This window comes from Glandiceps talaboti, chromosome 9 (assembly GCF_964340395.1).
Source record: "Glandiceps talaboti chromosome 9, keGlaTala1.1, whole genome shotgun sequence".
NCBI lineage: Eukaryota > Metazoa > Hemichordata > Enteropneusta > Spengelidae > Glandiceps > Glandiceps talaboti.
Window position 1 is genome coordinate 19,098,225 of NC_135557.1, and position 24,242 is coordinate 19,122,466.

General features: G+C 35.4%; 2 protein-coding genes across 2 annotated transcripts; both read right to left on the reverse strand.

Moving 5' to 3' along the window:
* Positions 1-2,152: 2,152 nt before the first annotated feature.
* LOC144439919 (NXPE family member 3-like) lies at positions 2,153-7,790 on the reverse strand. The gene is made up of 5 exons (XM_078129150.1): positions 7,779-7,790; positions 6,489-6,886; positions 4,766-5,314; positions 3,955-4,007; positions 2,153-2,889 (listed from the first exon to the last, which is right to left on the reverse strand). The coding sequence occupies exons 1-5, from the start codon at positions 7,788-7,790 to the stop codon at positions 2,153-2,155; spliced, it is 1,749 nt and encodes a 582-aa protein (XP_077985276.1).
* A 2,360-nt stretch (positions 7,791-10,150) lies between these two features.
* LOC144439920 (NXPE family member 1-like) lies at positions 10,151-14,397 on the reverse strand. The gene is made up of 5 exons (XM_078129151.1): positions 14,380-14,397; positions 13,174-13,577; positions 12,222-12,770; positions 11,256-11,308; positions 10,151-10,884 (listed from the first exon to the last, which is right to left on the reverse strand). The coding sequence occupies exons 1-5, from the start codon at positions 14,395-14,397 to the stop codon at positions 10,151-10,153; spliced, it is 1,758 nt and encodes a 585-aa protein (XP_077985277.1).
* Between the last annotated feature and the right edge of the window lie 9,845 nt (positions 14,398-24,242).

Here is a 24,242-nt window from a genome sequence, read left to right on the forward strand (position 1 = left end):
TACATAATAATAAGTAAATAGAATTTGAAAATTTCAGTAAGTGTAAAAGAAATGGAAAACCAATCACCAAAGCTGAAAAACAAAGAAAGGAATCACTAGTTAGAGAGAAATGCTTAAAAGCAGAAAGAATTCCAAGGAAAGTGACAAAAAGTAATCTTATTTATCCCTGAAGGGTGACAATTGACGGAACAGCCAAAACAATACTCCGTTTATAATGACAATACGAGATGGAACAACCAAGCCAATCATCCGGGAGCTTGACATAGCTACAGAAAACTTGTTGCACAGCAGAGTAATGTGATCTTCTAACACAGATTTAAACTGAAATGACTCCCGTAAACAGTCAATCATTCACAAACTAGAGTATATCAATACTGGTTAATGCATAAATGAGTGTAATAATCTCTCAGAAGATAAGAGATATAGCAAATTGTCGCGGTAACTGATCCATGCTAATTATAAGATCAAAGATGTTTTAATTTAGATAAGAGGAAATGAATGGACAAGATGTCTTTATTTAGTCAATAAAGAGAGAATTACACACAGCTGAAAGAGAAAAGTAAGTAGCCAGGGAAAGAAGAAAAAAAGTTTTATATCACCACAAAAACAAATCAGTCAATTGATCAATATCACGCACAAAATAAGTTTTAGTTCACCACTAAAATTAATCACTCAATCTGTATATCAAACAATCAACCAAATAATAAACCAATCAATAAATCGATCGATCAATTGATCGATTAATCTATCACATGCTCGCTGCCCCTTGTGGTCTCGTGGTCAAAGTTCAAACACCAAAAATATCCAACTACCACAACATGTGAACTTAACCTAAAGTACTGGTGAGAATGCGTACGTAACAGCCTGTATAGTAACAACTAATTTAAACTGATAGCAAAGCACCCACGTTTGAGCTATAATTAAGCATATATCAAACAGACACTTATGAAATTACAGTTAAATTCAAACAAATCGGAAATAAGTGGCAAGTGCTTTAGTAGCAAATCTTAGCCAATTTAAAGGTAAAGAAGGAAAGTGAAAAGTTATCAGATAAACAGGCTACTGTTATCAAACCTATCTAAAACAATAAACATTGGAACTGAACAGCCAGCGAATGTGTGCTATGAAAAGCTGAACATTTAACACAACAAAAGTCACCATAATCATACTGTTAAAAGTTATACATTCACTAAAATCTATCAAACAGCAACGCGCCTGCTAAAGGTGGGTTAAGAGCACCAAAACGCGAAGTCGTTTCCCAAGGATACAACTGAACATCATTGATAATATCTTGCAAGTGGCGTAATCTAAACCTAACAGACTATTTTTAAGTGTCGTAACGTGCTGGAAATAGCATCTAGTTCGCAAACTAGATTGGGATTGGATCGCTAGTAAATTTGTGAGGCTACGTAATGTAGATGTGCACTCTGCCCATTGGTTTGCGCTTGATGGGCGCATGGTAAATTTTCGCTTGTTGGTCAGATCATGGCGGGGTGAGGGCCTGTACCCCTATGGTCTCAGATCCATGGCTGGGGTACTACTTCGAATCCATATCTTCACAGTCTATTACTCATATTGCACATTTCGTGGTAGTCTTGCTGCTAGACGTTCGGGCTTTCTTTCGATGCTATAACTATAAGCGAACGAAGTTCGCATGTGAGGGCCTGCCCGAACAGTCTAGCGAATGTCATTTTCAGACCGGACATTCCATTGAGATTACATTGAGTGGTGGGTTGGGCCATCTATGCATATATATACTTTAATATATTCAATAACCTATGACCTCGGGGAATCTCTGCATGCAAGTGTTGACAAACACATTTACGTCATTACTATGGCTTATCGGTTTATGGTAATTGTGAGTTTGATGAGTGTGTAGACGTTGTCATTCACACATTTCAGTTAACGCATTGGTGGTTATTTATACAAGCCCCTCCTTAAGATGAATATGCATGAAAATTTAGCTATTGTCCTCTGTTTGTGCTTGTCGCTAATACGGTTCTCTGATTGGCAGTTATTTATATCCTGATGACATTCGCTAGACCTCGGATGTTCCATCCTCGATAGCGTTGTTTGGCTGTGTGTCGTATTTTATCGGAAGAACATCCGAGGGCTAGCTGATAGACTAATTTCGTGGCAGAATATCTACTAGTTACTTATCTCTGACCATCTCTGGACATATGTAAGATAACATCATTTCTACTTGTTGCTTGATAATATACATTGGCATATGAACTACATTAGGTTCATGATGAGACAATACCATATCCCATACATCAATAAACCTAACTCCAATACCAGCAAAGACTCGGCGTATCATTCTGTTTTGATCATACAGGATCCAGTCACTACTGTGAACCCGTTGATTGATCTGATCGTTCTCTCGTGGGTTGGATAACCGAATCAGTACCATTGACCCTGGACAGCGATTAAGAAATCTAACAATGGCCAATTTCGCGTGGAAGACTCTCTCTAGGTATGTACTTGTCGTCCAGGTTACGAAATGAAAACTGAAGTTCACAATGAATACAGCTGTGCTATTATTGCATACGTCTTGGGGTATTGTGTCGATCTCATCACTTTCAAGATTTAGGCCGGTCACTGGCAGAAAAATGGGAGTCACTCTTAAAGCAACTAATGAGTATCTCTTCAAGGAATGATCAGAGACTGGGAAGTCATATTTAAAACTTCTGTATACTTGGCCCATTGTTGAACCCCCATATATGTATATACTTTTATTTGAAAGACAGGTTTTGATTTCTTCATCACTCCATTGTTGACTTCTACACATCAATGGAACAAAGGTCGTGTTATCAGCCCAGTATCCATCTGAAAGTGGTACAGGTATATCAGGGCCACACAGTGGTAATTTAGGTTGAATCATTGGACCTGTAATAATCGAAATATATGAATGCCAATCACATCAGTTGTATGTGTTAAAGTCACGTGGTATTATTTCATTATTGCGTACATAACATTAGGAACGTTATTTTCAATGTCTTGCAGGAAGATTATTTACTGACATGTGATCATACCATCATTATGCAAATTAAGTTCCTGAGGTAGCAAAAAAACATTAAATTAAAAGCAACTGGGCAAATTGGACGTAATTCAGATCAACCTGTTTGTTTTGAAGTTTTAACAAGTTCGTACAGCACACTGAGTTTAGTCGTGAATATTCCTGTTCATTTATTTTACAGCTACGCATTTAGTAGTTTTTTGTTTAGTTTTCCTTGTATTCAAAACAAATTCTCTGTAGTTAACTTTCACTTACACAGCGAAAACTAATAAGTAGCAATCCGTTTATCTGGTCACAACAGTTTTCTAAGAGTGGCTAGATAAGGATTTATTAAAAACAACCTGATCCCGTTGTTCATATGCAAATGAAGCCTAAACAGTCTCAACTCTTAAACTGGCCATGGGTAAATTTAATTGTTCTGAAACTTGATCGTGAAGTAGTCAAGGTAACAGAAGTTCATGTGTAGAATTGTTCAAAAAATGCTGAATTTAACATTAAATTTTGTGACGAGGATGTGCAAATTGGGTCAAAATATTAAAACTCGAACAATACTTGGCAGATGGGACAGAAAGATGTGTTTCTATGGTAACAAGCTGATGACATCGTTGGAATATACCTTTGCACGGCAATCAGTATCACGCCTACCGGTATAGATAGCAATATGTAAATAAGACAATGTATTACAAATATAACAACATTGGTTGGTAGACAAATGAATCATATAAAATAATGGTTGAAACATCATATATCCAACTATCAAACCATGCTTAGTCTTATTCGAGTACTGGAAGAAGTAATGTTACGGGGGAGGGGGTGTCATGAAATTCCATTGGCTTTCCTACTCAAAGAATCTGTATATAATAGCTTTTGGGATTATAAACGTCATATCTAGTTTGTTCAAACACCATTTAACTCGATTAACAATATATACTTACCGGTTATTTCTGCTTTCAAATCAGCGTGTTGTAATTTGCCGTTGTACATCCCACTAAAGATATTTAGAAAAATATCAACAAGATGTCAAATTCGTATTAAACATTAATTCATACATATAATAGATGGCAGAATCACAGTCGCTAACAATGCGATATAATCTGTCGGATGTGGTGAACTTTGAAAATGTGGATAATTCCCATCGTATTTGGCAATAGGTAATATTAATTTTCTACTATTATAGCCAAAGCTAATATTAAACCATAATGAATGTTTTATGTCACTCTCTCGAGTATATGCCTTTGTCTGTCTGTCTGTCTGTCTGTCTGTCTGTCTGTCTGTCTGTCTGTCTGTCTGTCTGTCTGTCTGTCTGTCTGTCTGTCTGTCTGTCTGTCTGTCGGTCGGTCGGTCGGTCGGTCTGTCTGTCTGCTCATGGATTTATTTCTCTGACATTTTAAGAATGTCTAATGTCTTAATATGTCACAAACCTTACGTCACAAACATTTTCTGTCAGAAGGAAGGAAATATCGGAGAGTAGTATACATAATTATTAGCTCAACAAGTATAATTTATGAAAAATCAGGAAGAGGTAATGGCAATATAGACTATTGTGACTCTTACGTCAGGCAGGTAAAAAAGTGACGTAGAAAGGATACGGTATATAATACATATTTTTATCGAACACATTCAACCATCTGGCATGTGCATGGTTAAGGATACATATATCTGATAAGTTGAAAACAGGAAATTCTTAATACACCTTCCAATCATGGATTCGTACCTTACATCGACTTTAAAATTCAGGATCCTTACCTTTTAAAGAGCCATGTCGATCCGTCGATCCTTGATGACGTCACCCTTTCTGTGGCTATGATTGGATGACGATAACTGACAAAGTTTTCACAGGTGAAGTTTTCAGGCCGTTTACAAATAAATACTGTTTTTCCTAATGCTGCCGGATTGGTATATTCACATACATCTTGCCAGGTTCCTTCCGCTAATATTGAACAGTTCGTTATTTCAGAGATGTTACCATTGCTGAACGTTGCCTCCCAAAAACCTCTTGGTTCAGCGTATAGAATAGCATGGTTCAGGAACAAGATGGCTTCTCGAGTAAAAGCCAAGTTAATATTAAAATATGCAGTGCCTTGCCAGGCAGCGTAGAAGTACACACTGTATGTACCATTACCATAATCAACTACTCGTCCAGCAGTACTCTTTTTCAGTTTTGTATTATACATGACAGGCTCAAAAAAGTCCCCTCCTCGTTGTCGTTGGCGGCCATTATTATCATAAGCTTCGATGACTATGTGTACATAGTCTCCTGTTTTGAATTTAGACTTCTCTTCAAAGAAATATGCCCTGAAAAAAGATGTATAAATTTAGTTATCAGGAATTTTTCCTTTGCGTTGGTAACAATATTAACAAAACATTCACCAACGTTAAGGTGCCATCTTCAGTGTAATTAATTGCAGGTATAATATTTCCACAGCTAAAGTGAAAAATTACTTTCCATTTTGGACTTTTAAATAAGATAACTTAGTACACATTTTGTGTCTAATCTATAGGGCTAGTATATGTTTTAAACAACATCAAATTTTACTTCTTTTTTATATCTATAGTGATTGCAGTCTGATGGTCACCAATGAACTTATTAACATTCATACTTAAACATATGTATCTAATAATATATTTACTCTTTGTGGAGTCATGAAGGGGGAATGGTTAGAGTAGCCTGCTAGGAATTATGCAGGTTAAAGATTCGAACCCCATTTGTTTCGTGGCTAAAATCCTTGGACATGATTTCAACCACGGCTGTGCGCCATCAAGCTAGTTGTATAATTGGTGACCTGGTAGGATAGAGGTTGCAATGTAAATGATTTAATCCTATGCGCTCATAAAGGCTGCAGTGAAGAGTATGCTCCCCAGGGGGTTGAGGAAATAAAAAGAGCCGTTGTGCCGCTACAGATCCATACCAGGTGTAATAACTGTAAAGCGCTTTGAGCACAGAGTGGGAAAGCATTAAATAAAAACCAACATTATCACCATTATTGCAACAAGTGTCTTAAATCCCTCCTCAATCGTATAGCTCATAAACATGTATATCTGGTTTATTTGTTTGACATTTCAAATCTGTAGTTAAAGTAAAGTTCAATGATCATCCAACACTAATTTGCGGATGACAGGTTTTCATTTGTTGATAACTTAACGACTGTGACTGGTCGTATGCGAATGAGTCAATGTTCATATTAATCGTTTCCAAGCCAGATTTGTTTCAAGATATTCGGGACAACTTTTAATTCCATTTCTATAAATGAGATTTTAACATACAAACTTAGTAAATTCTGGATGTTGTAATTGCAATAACTTCTACCATGGTGTGGAATACACTCGATTAGGGTACATTTCGCCCATTACCATGTACATTGCCGAGAACAGTACCATTATCCGCAATGGGGGGGGGGGGGGTTTCAATCATATTTATTCCAGAATTTTGTTCAATATCTAAAACACCGCCGGTTAAGCTCGTACGTACCTTGTTGTTTGAATAGAAGTCATTCCCATTTTACCATTACTAATAGCTAAAGGATGATATGGGTTAGTCTTTAATATAGTAGTCGTATTCCGATGTTCCTGTTCTGTTACTCCTGTACTAATGTTAAGAGGGCGATGCGGTTCATTTACTGATGCACGCCTCGTACCATGTTCATAAGCCCATTCCAATTCCTGAACTATTCCAAGCCATCCGAGAGAAAATCTAGAGTAGGCGCTATAAAATGACATATCATCTTTGATGTTTTCACTGGAAATCTTTTGTTGTCGACTGATGCCAACATTACGTTCTCCCGTCATTAGTGGTTGATCTCGGGTATTTGGACGACCGAGACAACGACACTCGGTATCCATAGCATGGAATACCCTTTTGTACACAGTCTGAAATAAATGAACAGTGAATATCAATGACATGTTTAAGTATGTAACACACTACACTATAAGGTTAAACCATCATAGCATTCTACCAGCTAGTTTATATGGTATATTACATATTTTATTCTTGAGTACGATGGACAAGCGAGGGCTCATCTGTCTAATATGAATTAAATACCATGTACCATACATGCCGTACACTGCTGAAGGTAGGCAGACATATATATCTCTAGGGAAAATGCCACTTTCTGAGTGGTTATACTCAGTGATTAATTAAGTAATGATTAGTTATTTAGTTCTCTTACAAAGTACAATTAACAGTTTTGATTCTTGTCCGCGTACAGCATTTCGGCGAGAAAATGTTGATTTTGAAATGTTAGGTCTGCCGAACGTCGATACGCAAATCATGACTGAATACGTACCATGATATTGGAATACGTGATCTGCAACGATATACTGCAATATGACAGATTTTACAGCATTGGACATATCGTCAATAATAAATGTCAAATTGAGAAATGGAAGAATGTTCGCTATAGAAAATGAATGGCACTAAAATAAAGTGCCAACAAAAGAATTATTTTTTCCGCACTACATACTAGCCTTGCATTCATAGCACTACACACTACTACATACAGATTGGAAATTGATTGTGCCCTCTGAAACAATTTTCGATTTTGGCTAATTTAGTGAGAAGGGGGAGGGGATCTGAGGTCTAAGTATAAGAATTTTTTTTATCCTACATTGAACTTTTGATTTTGCTTGCCCCTTAGCTAACTCATTCTATCAATGTCTTTAAATGGGAAGTACATGTATGACACGGAAAGTAAATATACTGTGAGGATATAATTAAATCATGTTATTTAGTCAAGAAGGTAACTATGCATATTAGACTTACCTTGTCTTTCATCAACGTAAAACATATGAACGCCAGAAATATCATTAACAAAAACAAGAATTTGAAATGTCGTACGCGTATTGCTGAACAGGAAGCCATAGTAATATCTGCAGTACACTACTGCAATGTAATATTTCAACCGTGATCGTGTATATAAGTCCGGCTTAATGATATTCTCAGCTGTTACCGACTCTAGTAGATTTGATAACCAGGATATAAACTGAATGAATAGGCCTTCCGATAAGATTATATTCAGATTGTGAAAACATACATTATGGTATATCACTTAATTTGTAAATTCATTACTTTGGTAAGAGACCCGGTAAAAGAAATCAACCTGTTCTAAAGGACACATGTACCTTGGTATCATCAGTGTGTATAACAAAGTATATGAAATTTTCGTAAGGTGATGCCTGATTTCCAAAAATGATTAATTATGCAAATGATCACTACATTTTTGTTTGTTTCGACGTCAATATCTACCATATTATATAAAATGTAAAGATTGCATTAAAGATATTATCTGTTACAGAAAATAACCGATTATAGAAATTACTCATGGTTGCTAAGTACCGGTATTGTATATTACATGCACTTTATTATAGTCTGTATTTGTCTGAAATGTCTGAAATTCCTTGTACTACAAGATTGCCTAATTACCGTTGATTGACATCTGTGTACATGTCTTATTAATATGCATAATCATTTGTCAAACCTGATTAGTTACAGTCAGAGCCCTACAGAAGGTGTTTACCAAATTGAATCGGACAACCTGATTTGGGGGAAATGATGACAGAGAGAAACAGACTCTCTCTCTCGCTCGCCTTCAAACACACACACACACACACACACACACACACACACACACACACACACAAATATCACTCTGAACTTTCCTTCCAAATTTAATCATATACATTTATATTACTACATTGTCAGTTTACAACGGTTGTGACGTTTGTGAATATTGTGATATTTCTAACGTAAATAAGTATATTATGGGATACTACTTCCGAATCACAAACATCACAAAACCAGCTGGCACTGTTGTGTTTGTCATACAGTTTTTGTATATGTGCACGCATCGTTATTTGTTCGTGTGTAACAGGAAGAAGGTAGAGATCACCAGATCCTGATCAAAACATTATAATAAAGAAAAACCCTTTTTTTTATTTCTTGAAAAGATGAAACCTAAATAACCTTTGACCTAAAACATTGACATTAAGGTGATACTAGTAACTATGTTGTGGTAATCCTACTGTCGTCATTTTCATTTGCACTGTACGTTGTAGCCACATCTACATATACTATATTACAAAGACACCTAACAAACCTTCATTGGCTATATCTTAAACCACTGATCTTTGGCTATATGTAGTCAGTTAAACTACTTCTTCAAAACAGCAAGTTTTAATATTGACTTACCATTATGAATGAAAGAAAATGTCAACATAAGTTTGTTCAAAATCACGATGATAAGATGGTGAATAAAAACAGCCCAGCCAATCATCCAGCAGCTTGACATAGCTATGGAAAACTTGTTGCGCAGCAAAATACTTTGATGTGCTAACACAGAACCAGATTTAAACTGAAATGCCTCCCGTATACAGTCAATCATGCACAAAAGTATATATATATACTGGTTAATGCATAAATGAGTGTGATAATTTCACAGAAGATAAGATATAAAGCAAATTTCGCATTAACTAATCCATGTTAATCAATTAATCTATCACATGCTTGCTGCCCCTTGTGGTCTAGTCAATGTCCAAACACCAAAAATATCCAAATACAGCAACGTTTGAACTTAACCTAATTTTTGAAAATAAAAAATACAACATCTGTTTATGTAAACTATTACTGATATTCATGAGAACATTCTGAAAGTGACCTATGATGTCCGCGACAGAAAAGTTGAACATTTAACACAACCAGAGTCACCATAATCATATTGTTAAAAGTTATACATTCACTAAAATCTATCAAACAGCAACGCGCGTGCTAAAAGTGGGTTAAGAGTATTAAAACCCGAAGGCGTTTCCCAAGGATACAACTTATTTTACAAGTGGTGTAATCTAAACCTAACAGACTTATATTTGTAGGTGTAGTAACGTGCTGGAAACTACATGTACTTCACAAACTACATTGGGATTGGATCACTAGTAAATTTGTGACGTCACGTAATGTAGATGTGCACTCTGCTCATTGGTTTATGCCTGATGGGCGCATGGTAAATTTTCGCATGTTGGTCAAATCATGGAGTAGGAGGGGCTGTACCCCTATGGTCTCAGATGCATGGCTAGGGTACTACTTGGAATCCATAGCTTCACAGTATATTACTCCTGTTGCGTATTTAACAGAACATCTACTAGTTATTTATCTCTGACCATCTCAGGACATATGTATGATAACATCATTTCTACTTGTTGCTTGAGAATGTACATTGGCACATGAACTACATTAGGTTCATGATGAGACAATACCATATCCCATACATCAATAAATTTAACTCCAATACCACCAAAGACTCGTCGTATCATTCTGTTTTGATCATACAGGATCCAGTCACTACTGTGAACCCGTTGATTGATCTGATCGTTCTCTCGTGGGTTGGATAACCGAATCAGTACCATTGACCCTGGACAGCGATTAAGAAATTTGACAATGGCTAATTTCGCATGGAAGAGTTTCTCTAGGTATGTACTTGTTGTCCAGGTTACGAAATGAAAACTGAAGTTCACGATGAATACAACCCTGCTATTAGTGCATACTTTCTGGGGTATTGTGTCGATCACATCGCTTTCAAAGTTTAGGGTGGTCACTGCCTGAAAAGAGGGAGTCACTTTTAAAGCAACTATTGAGAGTCTCAAGGTGTGATTAGGGACCGGGAAGTCATCTCTAAAACTATTGCGCAGTTGATACATTGTTGAACCCCCATATATGTATATCTTTGTATTTGAAAGACAAGTGTTGACTTCTTCATCACTCCATTGTTGACTTCTACACATCAATGGAACAAAGGTCTTGTTATCAGCCCAGTATCCATCTGAAAGTGGCACAGGTATATCAGGGCCACACAGTGGTAATTTAGGTTGAATGATTGGACCTGCAATAATCAAAATATATGAATGCCATTTATAACATCAGTTCTACGTACTTAAGTCACCTGGTATTATTTCATTAATACGTACATAACATTAGGAATGTTACCTTCAATGTCTTGTAGGAAGAGTATTCATTGACATGTGATCATACTATCATTATGCAAATCAGATCAACTATTAATAGTCATACTTTAAAAGTCATATTCAAGTACTGGAAGAAATAACATTAATGGGCAGGGGATTTCATGAAATAACTATTTCCTTTGGCTTTCCTACTCAAAGAAATAATCTGTATAAAATAACTTTTGAGATGGTGAACGTCATATCTAGTTTGTTCAAACACCAATTAACTTGATTAACAATATATTCTTACCAGTAATTTCTGCTTTCAGGTCAGTGTGTTGTAATTTCCCGTTGTATTTCCACCTAAAGGTATTTACAAAAATATCAGTAACTTATCAAATTCGTATCAAACAGTATCAATTCATACATACCATAGACAGCAGAAATACAGACGCTAAGAATAAGGTATAATATATTATCGTTCTACTGTTATACCCAAAGCTAATGTTAAACTATTACCAATGTTTTATGTCACTCTGTCGATTCCATTCCTTTTCTTGTCTGTATGTCGGTGTACCAATACCTCACAAAATACTACCTGGATTCGGGAGAAATTTGATATATGGGCATTGTGTATTTCAACTCAAGAAGGATGTGCTTTGTCACATGTTGAATCCTTGTCGGGAAAACCTAAGTGTTAACTATACGTACAAATATAAAAGTACGTAATATACAGTCTGTATGTAGTTCTCAAAAGATTTCACGTTAGTTACACTTAATGAAAGTTATAATTTTAAGAATACGAATAAAAGCAGGATTAAGTTTTAGCTGAAAACTTTTTTTTGTGTTTTTTTTTTCATATGATTTGATAGTATTTTACTGTAATGAAATAGCAATCTAATGTCTTATTATGACACAAACCTTCTTCAAAAACACTTTCTGTCAGAGTGAAGGAAATGTCGGAGAGTAGTATAATTAGCACCATAGGTATAATCACAGACAATACTTGTCTGTTGTATAATTTATTAAAAATCTCGAAGAGGTAATGTCGATCGACTATTTTGATTGTTACTTCAGGCATATTCCCGGGAAAAAGTGATGTAGAGACAAGTTGTAACTGTATAAAATCTATTTTTCGTTCGAACGCATTCAACAATTTGACATATGTATGCTTAAGGATACATATAACTGGTAAGTTGAAGAAAAACAATTTCTAATAGGCCTTGCAATCGTGGATTTTTACCCTACATCGACCTTATAAATTTATGATTCTTACCTTTCAAAGAGCAATGTCGATCCTCGAATCCTTGATGACGTCACCCTATTTGTGTCTTGGATTGAATGACGATAACTGACAAAATTTTCACAAGTGAAGTTCTCGGGTCGTTTACAAATAAATACTGTTTTTCCTAATGCTGTCGGATTAGTATATTCACATACATCTTGCCAGGTTCCTTCACTTAATAATGAACAGTTCGTTATTTCAGAGTTGTTACCATTGCCAAATGTTGCCTGCCAAACACCTTGTGGTTCAGCGTATAAAATATCATGGTTCAGGAACAAGATGGCTTCTCGAGTAAAAGCCAAGTTAATTTTAAAATATGCAGTGCCTTGCCAGGCAGCGTAGAAGTACACACTGTATGTACCATTACCATAATCAACAACTCGTCCAGCAGTACTCTTTTTCAGTTTTGTATTATACATGACAGGCTCAAAAAAGTCCCCTCCTCGATGTCGTCGGCGGCCATTATCATCAACAGCTTCGATGACAACATGTATATAGTCTCCTGTTTTGAATTTAGACTTCTCTTCAAAGAAATATGCCCTGAAAAGAATGGCTAAAGATGTAGTTATCAGTTTGTCCTTTGGTGCATTGGTATCAATATTAACAAAACATTTACCAATGTTAAGGTGCCATCTTAAATGTGATTACTTGGAGGTATAATATGGCCATAGCTAAAGGGAAAATTACTTTTTATTTTGAATTTTAACAAAAATGTCTATAGTGTTTGCTATAGATTTTTGAAGGCTGTAATTGCAATGACGTCTACCACAGTGTGGAATACACTCGACTAGGGTACATTTCATCCATTACCATGCACATTGCCGCGAACAGTACCATTACCATGATTATCCGCAATGGGTATGGGGGGGGGGGGGTGTTCAATCATATTTATTCCTGAAAATTGTTTAATACCTATAACACCTCTGGGTAAGCCCATATGTACCTTGTTGTCTGAATAGACGTCATTCCCATTTTACCATTACTAATAGCAAAAGGATGGTATGGGTTTCTGTTTAACATAGTAGTCATATTCCGATGTTCCTGTTCTGTTACTCCTGTACTAATGTTAAGAGGGCGTTGCGGTTCATTTACTGATGCAGGCATCGTACCATGTTCATAAGCCCATTCCAATTCCTGAACTATTCCAAGCCATCCGAGAGAAAATCCAGAATAGGCGCTATAAAATGACATATCATCTTTGATGTTTTCACTGGAAATCTTTTGTTTCCTACTAATGCCAGTGTCAATATTACGTTCACCCGCCTTTAGTGATGGATCTCGAGTATTTGGACGACCAGGATAACGACAGCCAGTATCCATAACATGGAATACCCTTTTGTACACAGTCTGAAATAAATGAACAGTGAATGTCAATGACACCTTTAAGTATGTAACTTAGAAACTACTCCACACACTGCACTACAAGGTTGAACCAACATAGCATTCTACCGACTAGTTTTGTATGGTATATTGCATTATTCTTGAGTACGATGGACAGGCAATGGCACATCTGTCTATTGGAATTTATGTTTCGATATGAAATACCATATACCATACATGCCGTGCACTGCTGAAGGTAGACAGACAGACGGATCTCTTGGGACCATATCACTTTCTGTATGGTTATACTCAAATTATTAATTAAGGAATACTTAGGTGTTTAGTTCTCTTAAAAGTACAATTAACAGGTTTGATTCTTGTCCGCATACAGCATTTCAGTGAGAAAATGTTAATTTTGAAATGTTAGATGAGAAATTGAAGAATGTTCCCTATAGAAAATGAATGGCACTAAAATATCTTGCACAAGATGAACATATAGTGCCAACAAAAGAACTATTTTTTTCCCTCACGACATACTGGCCTTGTATTCATAGCACTACATACTACTACATACAGATTGGAAATTGATAGTGCTCTCTGAAACAATTTTCAATTTTTGTTAATTCAGTGAGAAGGGGAGGGGGTCTCAGGCCTTAGTATAAAAATTTTGTTTTTTATCCTACATTGAACTATTGATTTTGCTTGCCTCTTAGCTAACCCATTCTATCAATGTCTTAGTACATGTATAACACAGAAAGTAAATATACTTTAAGAATATAATTAAATCATGTCATTTGGTCAAGCAGATAACCGTGCATATTAGACTTACCTTGTCTTTCATCAACATAAGACATATGAACGCCAGACATATCATGAACAAAAACAAGAATTTGAAATGTCGGACGCGTATTGCTGAACAGGAAGCCATATATAGTAATATGTTCATTACACTACTACAATGTAATATGTCAACCGTGATTGTGTATATAAAGTCTGGCATAATGATATTCTCAGCTGTTACCGACTACAATAGATTTAGTAACCAGGATATAAACTGAATGCTTTAAATAAGGCATTCCGATTAGATTGCATTCAGATTGTGAAACATACATTATGGTATATTACTTAATTTGTAAATTCATTACTTTTGCAAGAGACCCGTTAAAAGAAATCAACCTGTTCTAAAGGACACATGTACTTTGGTATCATCAGTGTGTATTCCAATCTATATGAAATTTTCGTAAGGTAATGCCTAATTCCCAAAAATGATTAATTATGCAAGTGAATCATTAAATTTTTGTTTGTTTCGGCGTCAATGTCTACCATATTATATAAAATGTGAAGCTTGCATTAAAGATATTATCTGTTACAGAAAATAACCGATTATAGAAATTACTCATGGTTGCTAAGTACCGGTATTATATAATACATGCACTTTATTATAGTTTGTATTTGTCTGAAATGTCTGAAATTCCTTGTACTACAAGATTGCCTAATTACCGTTGATTGACATCTGTGTATATGCCTTATTAATATGCATAATCATTTGTCAAACCTGATTAGTTACAGTCAGAGCCCTACAGAAGGTGTTTACCAAATTGAATCGGACAACCTGATTTGGGGGAAATGATGACAGAGAGAAACAGACTCTCTCTCTCGCTCGCCTTCACACACACACACACACACACACACACACACACACACACACACACACACACACACACAAATATCACTCTGAACTTTCCTTCCAAATTTAATCATATACATTTATATTACTACATTGTCAGTTTACAACGGTTGTGACGTTTGTGAATATTGTGATATTTCTAACGTAAATAAGTATATTATGGGATACTACTTCCGAATCACAAACATCACAAAACCAGCTGTCACTGTTGTGTTTGTCATACAGTTTTTGTATATGTGCACGCATCGTTATTTGTTCGTTTGTAACAGGAAGAAGGTAGAGATCACCAGATCCTGATCAAAACATTATAATAAAGAAAAACCCTTTTTTTTATTTCTTGAAAAGATGAAACCTAAATGACCTTTGACCTAAAACATTGACATTAAGGTGATACTAGTAACTATGTTGTGGTATTCCTACTGTCGTCATTTTCATTTGCACTGTACGTTGTAGCCACATCTACATATACTATATTACAAAGACACCTAACAAACCTAAATTGGCTATATCTTAAACCACTGATCTTTGGCTATATGTAGTCAGTTAAACTACTTCTTCAAAACAGCAAGTTTTAATATTGACTTTTACTATGAATGAAAGAAAATGTCAACATAATCTTACACAAAATCACGATGATAAGATGGTTAATTAAAATGAAAGTCAATATAAGAAATAGAACCAACAGAATTAATAACCAGAATCCCACAATTATAGCAATAAATAGAATTTGAAATTTTCAGAAAGTGAAAAAAATTGGAAATCCAACCATCAAAGCTGAAAAAACAAAGAAAGGAATCACTAGTTATAGAGAAATGCTTAAAATCAGAAAGAATTCCAAGAAAAGTGACAAAAAGTAATCTTATTTATCCCTGAAGGGTGACAATTGACGGAATAGCCAAAACAAATAACAATAATAGATGGAACAGCCCAACCAATCATCAGGCAGTTTGACATAGCTACAGACAACTTGTTGCACAGCAAAGTACTGTGATGTGCTAACACAGAACCAGGTTTAAACTGAAATGCCTCCCGTAGACAGTCAATCATTCACAAACTAGTATATATCAATACTGGTTAAGCATAAGTGAATGTAATAATCTCCCAGAAGATAAGAGATATAGCAAATTGTCGCGGTAACTGATCCATGCTAATTATACAATTAAAGGCGTTTTAATTTAGATAAGAGGATAAGAATGGATAAGATGTCTTTATTTAGTCAATATAGAGAGAATTACACACAGCTGAAAGAGAAAAGTAGCAAAGGAAAGAAGAAGAAAAAAGTTTTATATCACCACAAAACTCAATGAGTCAATTGATAAATATCACACACTAAATAAGTTTTAGTTCACCACAAAAATTAATCATCGATCAAACTATCAACCATATAATAAACCAATCAATAAATCGATCGATCGATCGATCAATTGATCGATTAATCTATCACATGCTCGCTGCCCCTTGTGGTCTTGTCGAAGTTGTTACTCTTGTCCTGAGATAATTTAAAACTCATCCATAGCCACCTACACAGTCATTAACATCATGTCTTTGTTAATCAGTCACACAATTCTAACCAATAACACAGTCCCCCATAAAGTTAGCGTCTATTGAGACAGATATGTAATGTCCAAATATGGTATATTTGTCAGCTCAGGATACTACTTATACACTGTTTACGTCACTCTAGCAGCCGGGGTTCACTGATTGGATGAACAACTTTCTGTGCTGATTGAGGGACTTTGACCAGATTGTGGTTAAAAACCACAATCTGATCAGATCTTGCACACATGCAATATGTTCCTGTTACAAAAGCAGATCTTAGATCTTTACACATAAGGAGTTTTGAAACAGCAATGTGCAGGCAGTGCGAAAGCAGATCAACAGTAACAAAGAAATCTATTTCTAGGGTGGAATATAATTTTTAGTGAATTACGCACTTGTTGTCTTTCAGTATCTTGATATCGTTGCTAACGTGAGAACATATGTCGAAGGTTTCGAAGATAGTTGTTGAATCTCCTGACCTTTTTTGTGTTATAGTAATGTTTCATCCACGTAAATGTAATTCTATGTCTTCGACTTGGCTGACGTATTTTAATATTTTCAATGTCAAATACAATTTTTCAATGGTCAAAAGGAAACTCTTAAAATGCAGTCAATTAAAGTTCGGTTGGTAAAATACAAAGAAAACGTGGTGCGGCAGATGCCCAAATGAGGGTGAACCCCATTTATGTTTGCAATTGAAAACAATAAAGAGTTAAAATTAATAAATCACTATAAACAAAAAGCTAAACTTTTCTCTCCACATCCCTAAAATCTAAATTCGATATGGAAGTCATGGAAAGTACTGGATGCTATGCGTTTGTTAACTTCTTTGTGTCCCTCAAGTGGTGACCTCACAAACATATAAAGGGCAGTGTACCCCTCCTATTGAATGGAATAATCTACCACGTAAGATGTTAGCCTAATATATGACACAAGTGTACAACTACTTTTAATTTGTAAATATTCTGCAACCTGGTAACAACATCATTGTGAAATCACTCTGACACTTTCTACCCGATTTGATAGAGACCACTCGTACGTACCACATTTGGTCCTCGTACAAGTTAATTACTTGAAAAGGGTAAGTCTATACGTTTCAAAACTCAATCTATTTTATTCACATGTTTATCACGTTCTGATCAAATCACTGTTTTCCCCTCTGGAGTCAAGATTACATACAATATTTACAAGACATTGCACTATTTTATGATTAAAGCATGCCACTTATTGTAGAAAGTAGCTGACGAAGTGTGCATCTTATAATACATTCAAATATTCGTTGAACATGAAAATATTGGTAATCGTCTTTGAATTATTCTAAAAAAAAAACAATTTCCTTACCTTTCAATACCAAACTCCGTTTATTCGGATTACTCCAAGTTTTTACACAGTCTTTGTCAACCGATTGTTCCTTTGAAATTGAAAACATTTTGTATCCACACCATATTCCTAAATTGTAAAACTGTCGGCGAACATGTATGATGGATAGTTTATATGGAGAATTGCCTGGTAGCATCAATTTAACTTTGTTGCTCCAGGAGTTATCATCAAAGGGAGTTGTAGGAAGAGGAAATCCATAAATAGGTTGTCGATGGTTCATCCCTGCTTTCTTGGTTCGAATCCGGTCCCTATAGGTTTCTTTACAGCAGAACTTTCGGCTATTTTACAATCAATAATGCTTCATTTCCGCGATTTGCATTATTATGTTAGATTTCAGCAAATTGAACACTTAGTTTGACTTCCCTTTACCATATACGCTATATTACAAGACAGGGGAGTTTTGATCTCGTTTGAATACTACAACATCTGTTCAGCCAACAAAAATGGTCTGGAAAATTGTCTTTTTGAACGTTATGACAGTGCACTCAAAATGTATGGCTATGTTAATAAAATCACTTCTACTATAGCCGAATTGAGCATCACCTTTCTTAATACATGGCTGTTTCAAAATAAATGCTTAGCATATGTTGCGCTAGGAATTAAAATGGAACGGTCTGGAACAGCATTACAAGTAATCATCATAGGTAGTTCAAGAAATAGATTGATAAGTTAGTCCCGATTGTTTTCCAAGGATACTCTTCTGGTGTCATACTATGATGCTGCTCATTATGCTATTTTGTTTCGATTCACAATGATTTCTGTTTATGTTACTATTATAAATACAAACACTCATGCATCTACTGCTAATCAGTCTGGTAACCATGCACGTCTCTAATCGTCCTATCAACTAGCAGTATAAAAAAACTGTAAAGAAAACCTAACCAGTTGTTCTTTTTTTGCTTTCAACAGTGCACAATGTATTTCCGACTCCTATTTTTGGTCCTGTTCATTGCTCTTCTGACGTTGTCCCATTGCGAAGACGAACCAAATCCATCAGAATGTAGTGGATGTCATGACTCCCGCCAAAAACGGAATATTCGACGCGGATCTCGCCGAGGAAGAAAACGCACTAAAAACTGTTTTGACGTTCCCAGCTGCCGGTGTTGTAGTATGCGATGTATCATAAGGAAGTGTATACGAGTAAAGCGCTGGTAAACGAAGAATGCGATTTGTACTTGGCACAATCATTAACAGTGTCCTGTATATAGAATGGACAGTTGAACACTTCATGAAAATATAAAATAAACAATTACTTTTAGTATTACCTAAAATTATTTTCTTTTATGTTTGATGTATCAGCGAATTTTCCAGCATATCAACAAGTACTGCAGGGCATAATCAGATTCAATGTTGACAGCAATGTTACTTCCACGTATCACATGACAGTCATATAAAGTCTTTAATTGCTTTGGTTTGCTCGTCTATGGAACGCTTTTGAATGGTCAGTGGCAATAAGTAAATGAAGAAGAACCAACCAATAAAACATTTTGCAGATCAGCACTTAGTAAAACCTTATCAAGTCCATCTCTTTTTCTTCTTTCTTTGTTTTATTTAAAAAAAAATATTTTCATGTTTTTAGAAGTCTTTTCATATTAGGCAAAAGATGTTTAATTAAATTGTGTCTTATAAGATGTCTTGAGAAAATTGTGTAGAATGGTTGGGATTTCATTTTATTTGATCTATTTATTTTTAGAAGAAGATATCCGTTGGTCTCAATACTTCCGTGTTAGTTCGATGAGGTGTAAAAGAAGTAAATGAAGACAATTAGGTATAGCACTGTATAAATTTAACTTACAGTATTAAAAGACCGGTTTCCGTTGTTGCTCAATAACCAACGATACTTTGGCTTTTGGGAGGTATGGGACCAATTAGATGTTGGTGATGAATTGAATTGTTTAAAAATATTTAAACAGAGATGCATTGATATTGATATACAATTATGGTTTGAAAGTATGAATACGTCTAGAAAACTTGATTGTTATGCTTCGTTTAAAAAGGAATTGTCTCTGGAACCTTATTTAACATCTCCTGATAAATCAATATTCAAATTAATGATATATAAATTTAGAACCTGTACACATACTTTGAAAATTGAAACTGGTCGTTGGAATGATACTCCAAGAGTTGTGAGACTTTGTGAAATGTGTTATTAAAATCATGTAGAGGATGAATTCCACGTTTTACTTGTATGTCCATTTTAAACTTGTTTAACGTCAAAATATATTGCCAATTACTTTTATAATCCCCCACTGCAACATACATTTGTATTACTCGTCTCACAAGGTTAACGCTCTCAGAAAATTTAGTAGATATATATTTTATGCTACTAAGCTTAGAAAAGATGCTAGTAGAAACTCTGAGATATAAACTTTTCCCTACAGCCTATTGAGAGGCTAACTAATTTGTTATTTTCTAGTGACCCATTAATTGTTTGTATATTTAAGGTTTGTACTTTTTGGCCGGTGGCCATCAGTACTGAATAAACGATAAAAAGATTTTTTGATAACGTGTGTAGCGTCTGTATATGTTGCATTTACTAATGTTTGGAATATTGTCAATCAATTTGAGAGATAGATTTGTATGCATATATGTGATTACCTCTCAGACTTGACCTGTCTTCTTGACACTTATATCAACAAACCTTTCATACGAAAGCTAGTACAGCCTTTATCCACACACAATGTGCCTGGTTCACATCTTTCTGTCTTCAAGGTATTCTGACTTGATCTGTTTACTCGGTAATAAAATCTTATTTTAAAATATAGCACGGGTTCTTTGTATATTTGTGCACTGAATGTAGAAAGATTCCTCCCAAGATATTGTATTGTTAAAGATTTTTTGAGAGATTCTTTATATGACCCTGATATTGTTCTACTTACTTCAATTCAGCTCTATTATTTAAAATCGCACACAGAAGGATCTGATCACGATTCAATGAACAATGATGAAAATTTTGAATCAATGCAGGAGACAAGGAAGAGAAGTAGATTTATGTATTTACATATTATAATTATGTTCACTGTGTAGTCGTGTGTTGTATTATCATTGCATTTAGTTAGTAATTTTAAAGTAATATGTATGTATGTATGTATGTATGTATGTATGTATGTATGTATGTATGCATGCATGCATGCATGTGTCTGTGTGCGTGCGTGCGTGCGTGCGTACGTACGTACGTACGTACGCAAAAAATATCCCAGTTACGGTTAGTGCAGGTTTAAGGTTAACACTTATTTGCATACTAGGATCATATAACTGGAACATTTGTGTCTATACATATAACTCCAAGGAATATCGCGTACGCGACTGAAGTCGCGGTTGTTGGAAAAACAGATACTATCACACGTAAATTAACGGTTATGAGCACTAATATAATGTTTGAGCGATCAATTTCGAAGGTAATAAGAACGTGTATTTGATGCCGAAACACGTCGTAATGGGTGTCAAATGTCATGCCTGTCACGAGCACGACATACTCGTGACAGGCGCCGGGTGTGACCGGTGCCTTTCAGTAGACTCCGCCCAAAAAAAAGTTGAAAAAAAAGCTGGAAAAAACTTTAACAAAAAATATATTTTGACTTTCAATTATATATAATCCTTAAAAAAATTCTGGTTTGACGGAAAATAAAACAATATTCTCAAATAAATGGAAACTTATTTCAATTAAAATAATGTGAACATGGAATAAAAGTACATAAACTGTTAAAATTAGTTTGTAATTACGAAAAATATAAAATACTACAGCTAAAATAAATTAATTATTTTGGCCTGAACGGCTTGCCATAGACAATTGACGGAACAGCCAAAACAATACTCCCTATGTAATAACACATAGATGGAACAGCTCAACCGATCATCAGGCAGCTTGACATAGCTACAGAGAACTTGCTGCACAGCAAAGTCAATTGATCAATAAAACGCACAAATAAGTTTTAGTTCACCACAAAAATTAATCATCGATCAAACAATCAACCATATAATAAACCAATCAATAAATCGATCGATCACATGCTCACTGCCCCTTGTATGTGGTCTAGTCAAAGTCGTTACTCTAGAAGTTCTGAGATGATTTAAAACTCATCCAAAGCCACCTACACAGTCAATACCATCATGTCTTTGTTAATCAGTCACACAATTCTAACCAATAACACAGTCCCCAATAAAGTTAGCGTCTGTTGAGACAGATGTGTAATGTCCAAATATGGTATATTTGTCAGCTCAGGATGCTACTTATACACTGTTTACGTCACTCTAGCAGCCGGGGTTCACTGATTGGATGAACAACTTTCTGTGCTGATTGAGGGACTTTGACCAGATTGTGGTTAAAAACCACAATCTGATCAGATCTTGCACACATGCAATATGTTCCTGTTACACAAGCAGATCTTAGATCTTTACACATAAGGAGTTTTGAAACAGCAATGTGCAGGCAGTGCGAAAGCAGATCAACAGTAACAAAGAAATCTATTTCTAGGGTGGAATATAATTTTTAGTGAATTACGTGCTTGTTGTCTTTCAATATCTTGATATCGTTGCTAACGTGAGAACATATGTCGAAGGTTTCGAAGATAGTTGTTGAATCTCCTGACCTTGTTTGTGTTATAGTGTAATGTTTCATCCACGTAAATGTAATTCTATGTCTTCGACTTGGCTGACGTATTTTAATATTTTCAATGTCAAATACAATTTTTCAATGGTCAAAAGGAAACTCTTAAAATGCAGTCGATTATAGTTCGGTTGGTAAAATACAAAGAAAACGTGGTGCGGCAGATGCCCAAATGAGGGTGAACTTCTTTGTGTCCCTCAAGTGGTGACCTCACAAACATATAAAGGGCAGTGTACCCCTCCTATTGAATGGAATAATCTACCACGTAAGATGTTAGCCTAATATATGACACAAGTGTACAACTACTTTTAATTTGTAAATATTCTGCAACCTGGTAACAACATCATTGTGAAATCACTCTGACACTTTCTACCCGATTTGATAGAGACCACTCGTACGTACCACATTTGGTCCTCGTACAAGTTAATTACTTGAAAAGGGTAAGTCTATACGTTTCAAAACTCAATCTATTTTATTCACATGTTTATCACGTTCTGATCAAATCACTGTTTTCCCCTCTGGAGTCAAGATTACATACAATATTTACAAGACATTGCACTATTTTATGATTAAAGCATGCCACTTATTGTAGAAAGTAGCTGACGAAGTGTGCATCTTATAATACATTCAAATATTCGTTGAACATGAAAATATTGGTAATCGTCTTTGAATTATTCTAAACAAAACAATTTCCATACCTTTCAATACCAAACTCCGTTTATTCGGATTACTCCAAGTTTTTACACAGTCTTTGTCAACCGATTGTTCCTTTGAAATTGAAAACATTTTGTATCCACACCATATTCCTAAATTGTAAAACTGTCGGCGAACATGTATGATGGATAGTTTATATGGAGAATTGCCTGGTAGCATCAATTTAACTTTGTTGCCCCAGGAGTTATCATCAAAGGGAGTTGTAGGAAGAGGAAATCCATAAATAGGTTGTCGATGGTTCATCCCTGCTTTCTTGGTTCGAATCCGGTCCCTGTAGGTTTCTTTACAGCAGAACTTTCGGCTATTTTACAATCAATAATGCTTCATTTCCGCGATTTGCATTATTATGTTAGATTTCAGCAAATTGAACACTTAATTTGACTTCCCTTACAAGACAGGGGAGTTTTGATCTCGTTTGAATACTACAACATCTGTTCAGCCAACAAAAATCGTCTGGAAAATTGTCTTTTTGAACGTTATGTCGGTGCACTCAAAATGTATGGCTATGTTAATAAAATTACTTCTAGTACAGCCGAATTGAGCATCACCCTTCTTAATACATGGCTGTTTCAAAATAAATGCTTAACATATGTTGCGCCAGGAAGTAAAAATGGAAAGGTCTGGAACAGCTTTACAAGTAATCATCATAGGTAGTTCAAGAAATAGATTGATAAGTTAGGCCCAATTGTTTTCCACGGATACTCTGTTTTCTCTTCTGGTGTCATACTATGATGTTGCTCATGATGCTATTTTGTTTCGATTCAGA

What these genes read in the sequence shown, in the direction of transcription:
- LOC144439920 (XM_078129151.1), bottom strand. An exon ending in ACGTCTATTCAGACAACAAG is followed by an intron (nt 12,771 to 13,173) that starts GTACATATGGGC and finishes CATTCTTTTCAG; the next exon opens with GGCATATTTCTTTGAAGAGA. An exon ending in TCGACATTGCTCTTTGAAAG is followed by an intron (nt 11,309 to 12,221) that starts GTAAGAATCATA and finishes AAATACCTTTAG; the next exon opens with GTGGAAATACAACGGGAAAT.
- LOC144439919 (XM_078129150.1), bottom strand. An exon ending in ACTTCTATTCAAACAACAAG is followed by an intron (nt 5,315 to 6,488) that starts GTACGTACGAGC and finishes ATCTTTTTTCAG; the next exon opens with GGCATATTTCTTTGAAGAGA. An exon ending in TTTGAAAGCAGAAATAACCG is followed by an intron (nt 2,890 to 3,954) that starts GTAAGTATATAT and finishes CGATTATTACAG; the next exon opens with GTCCAATGATTCAACCTAAA.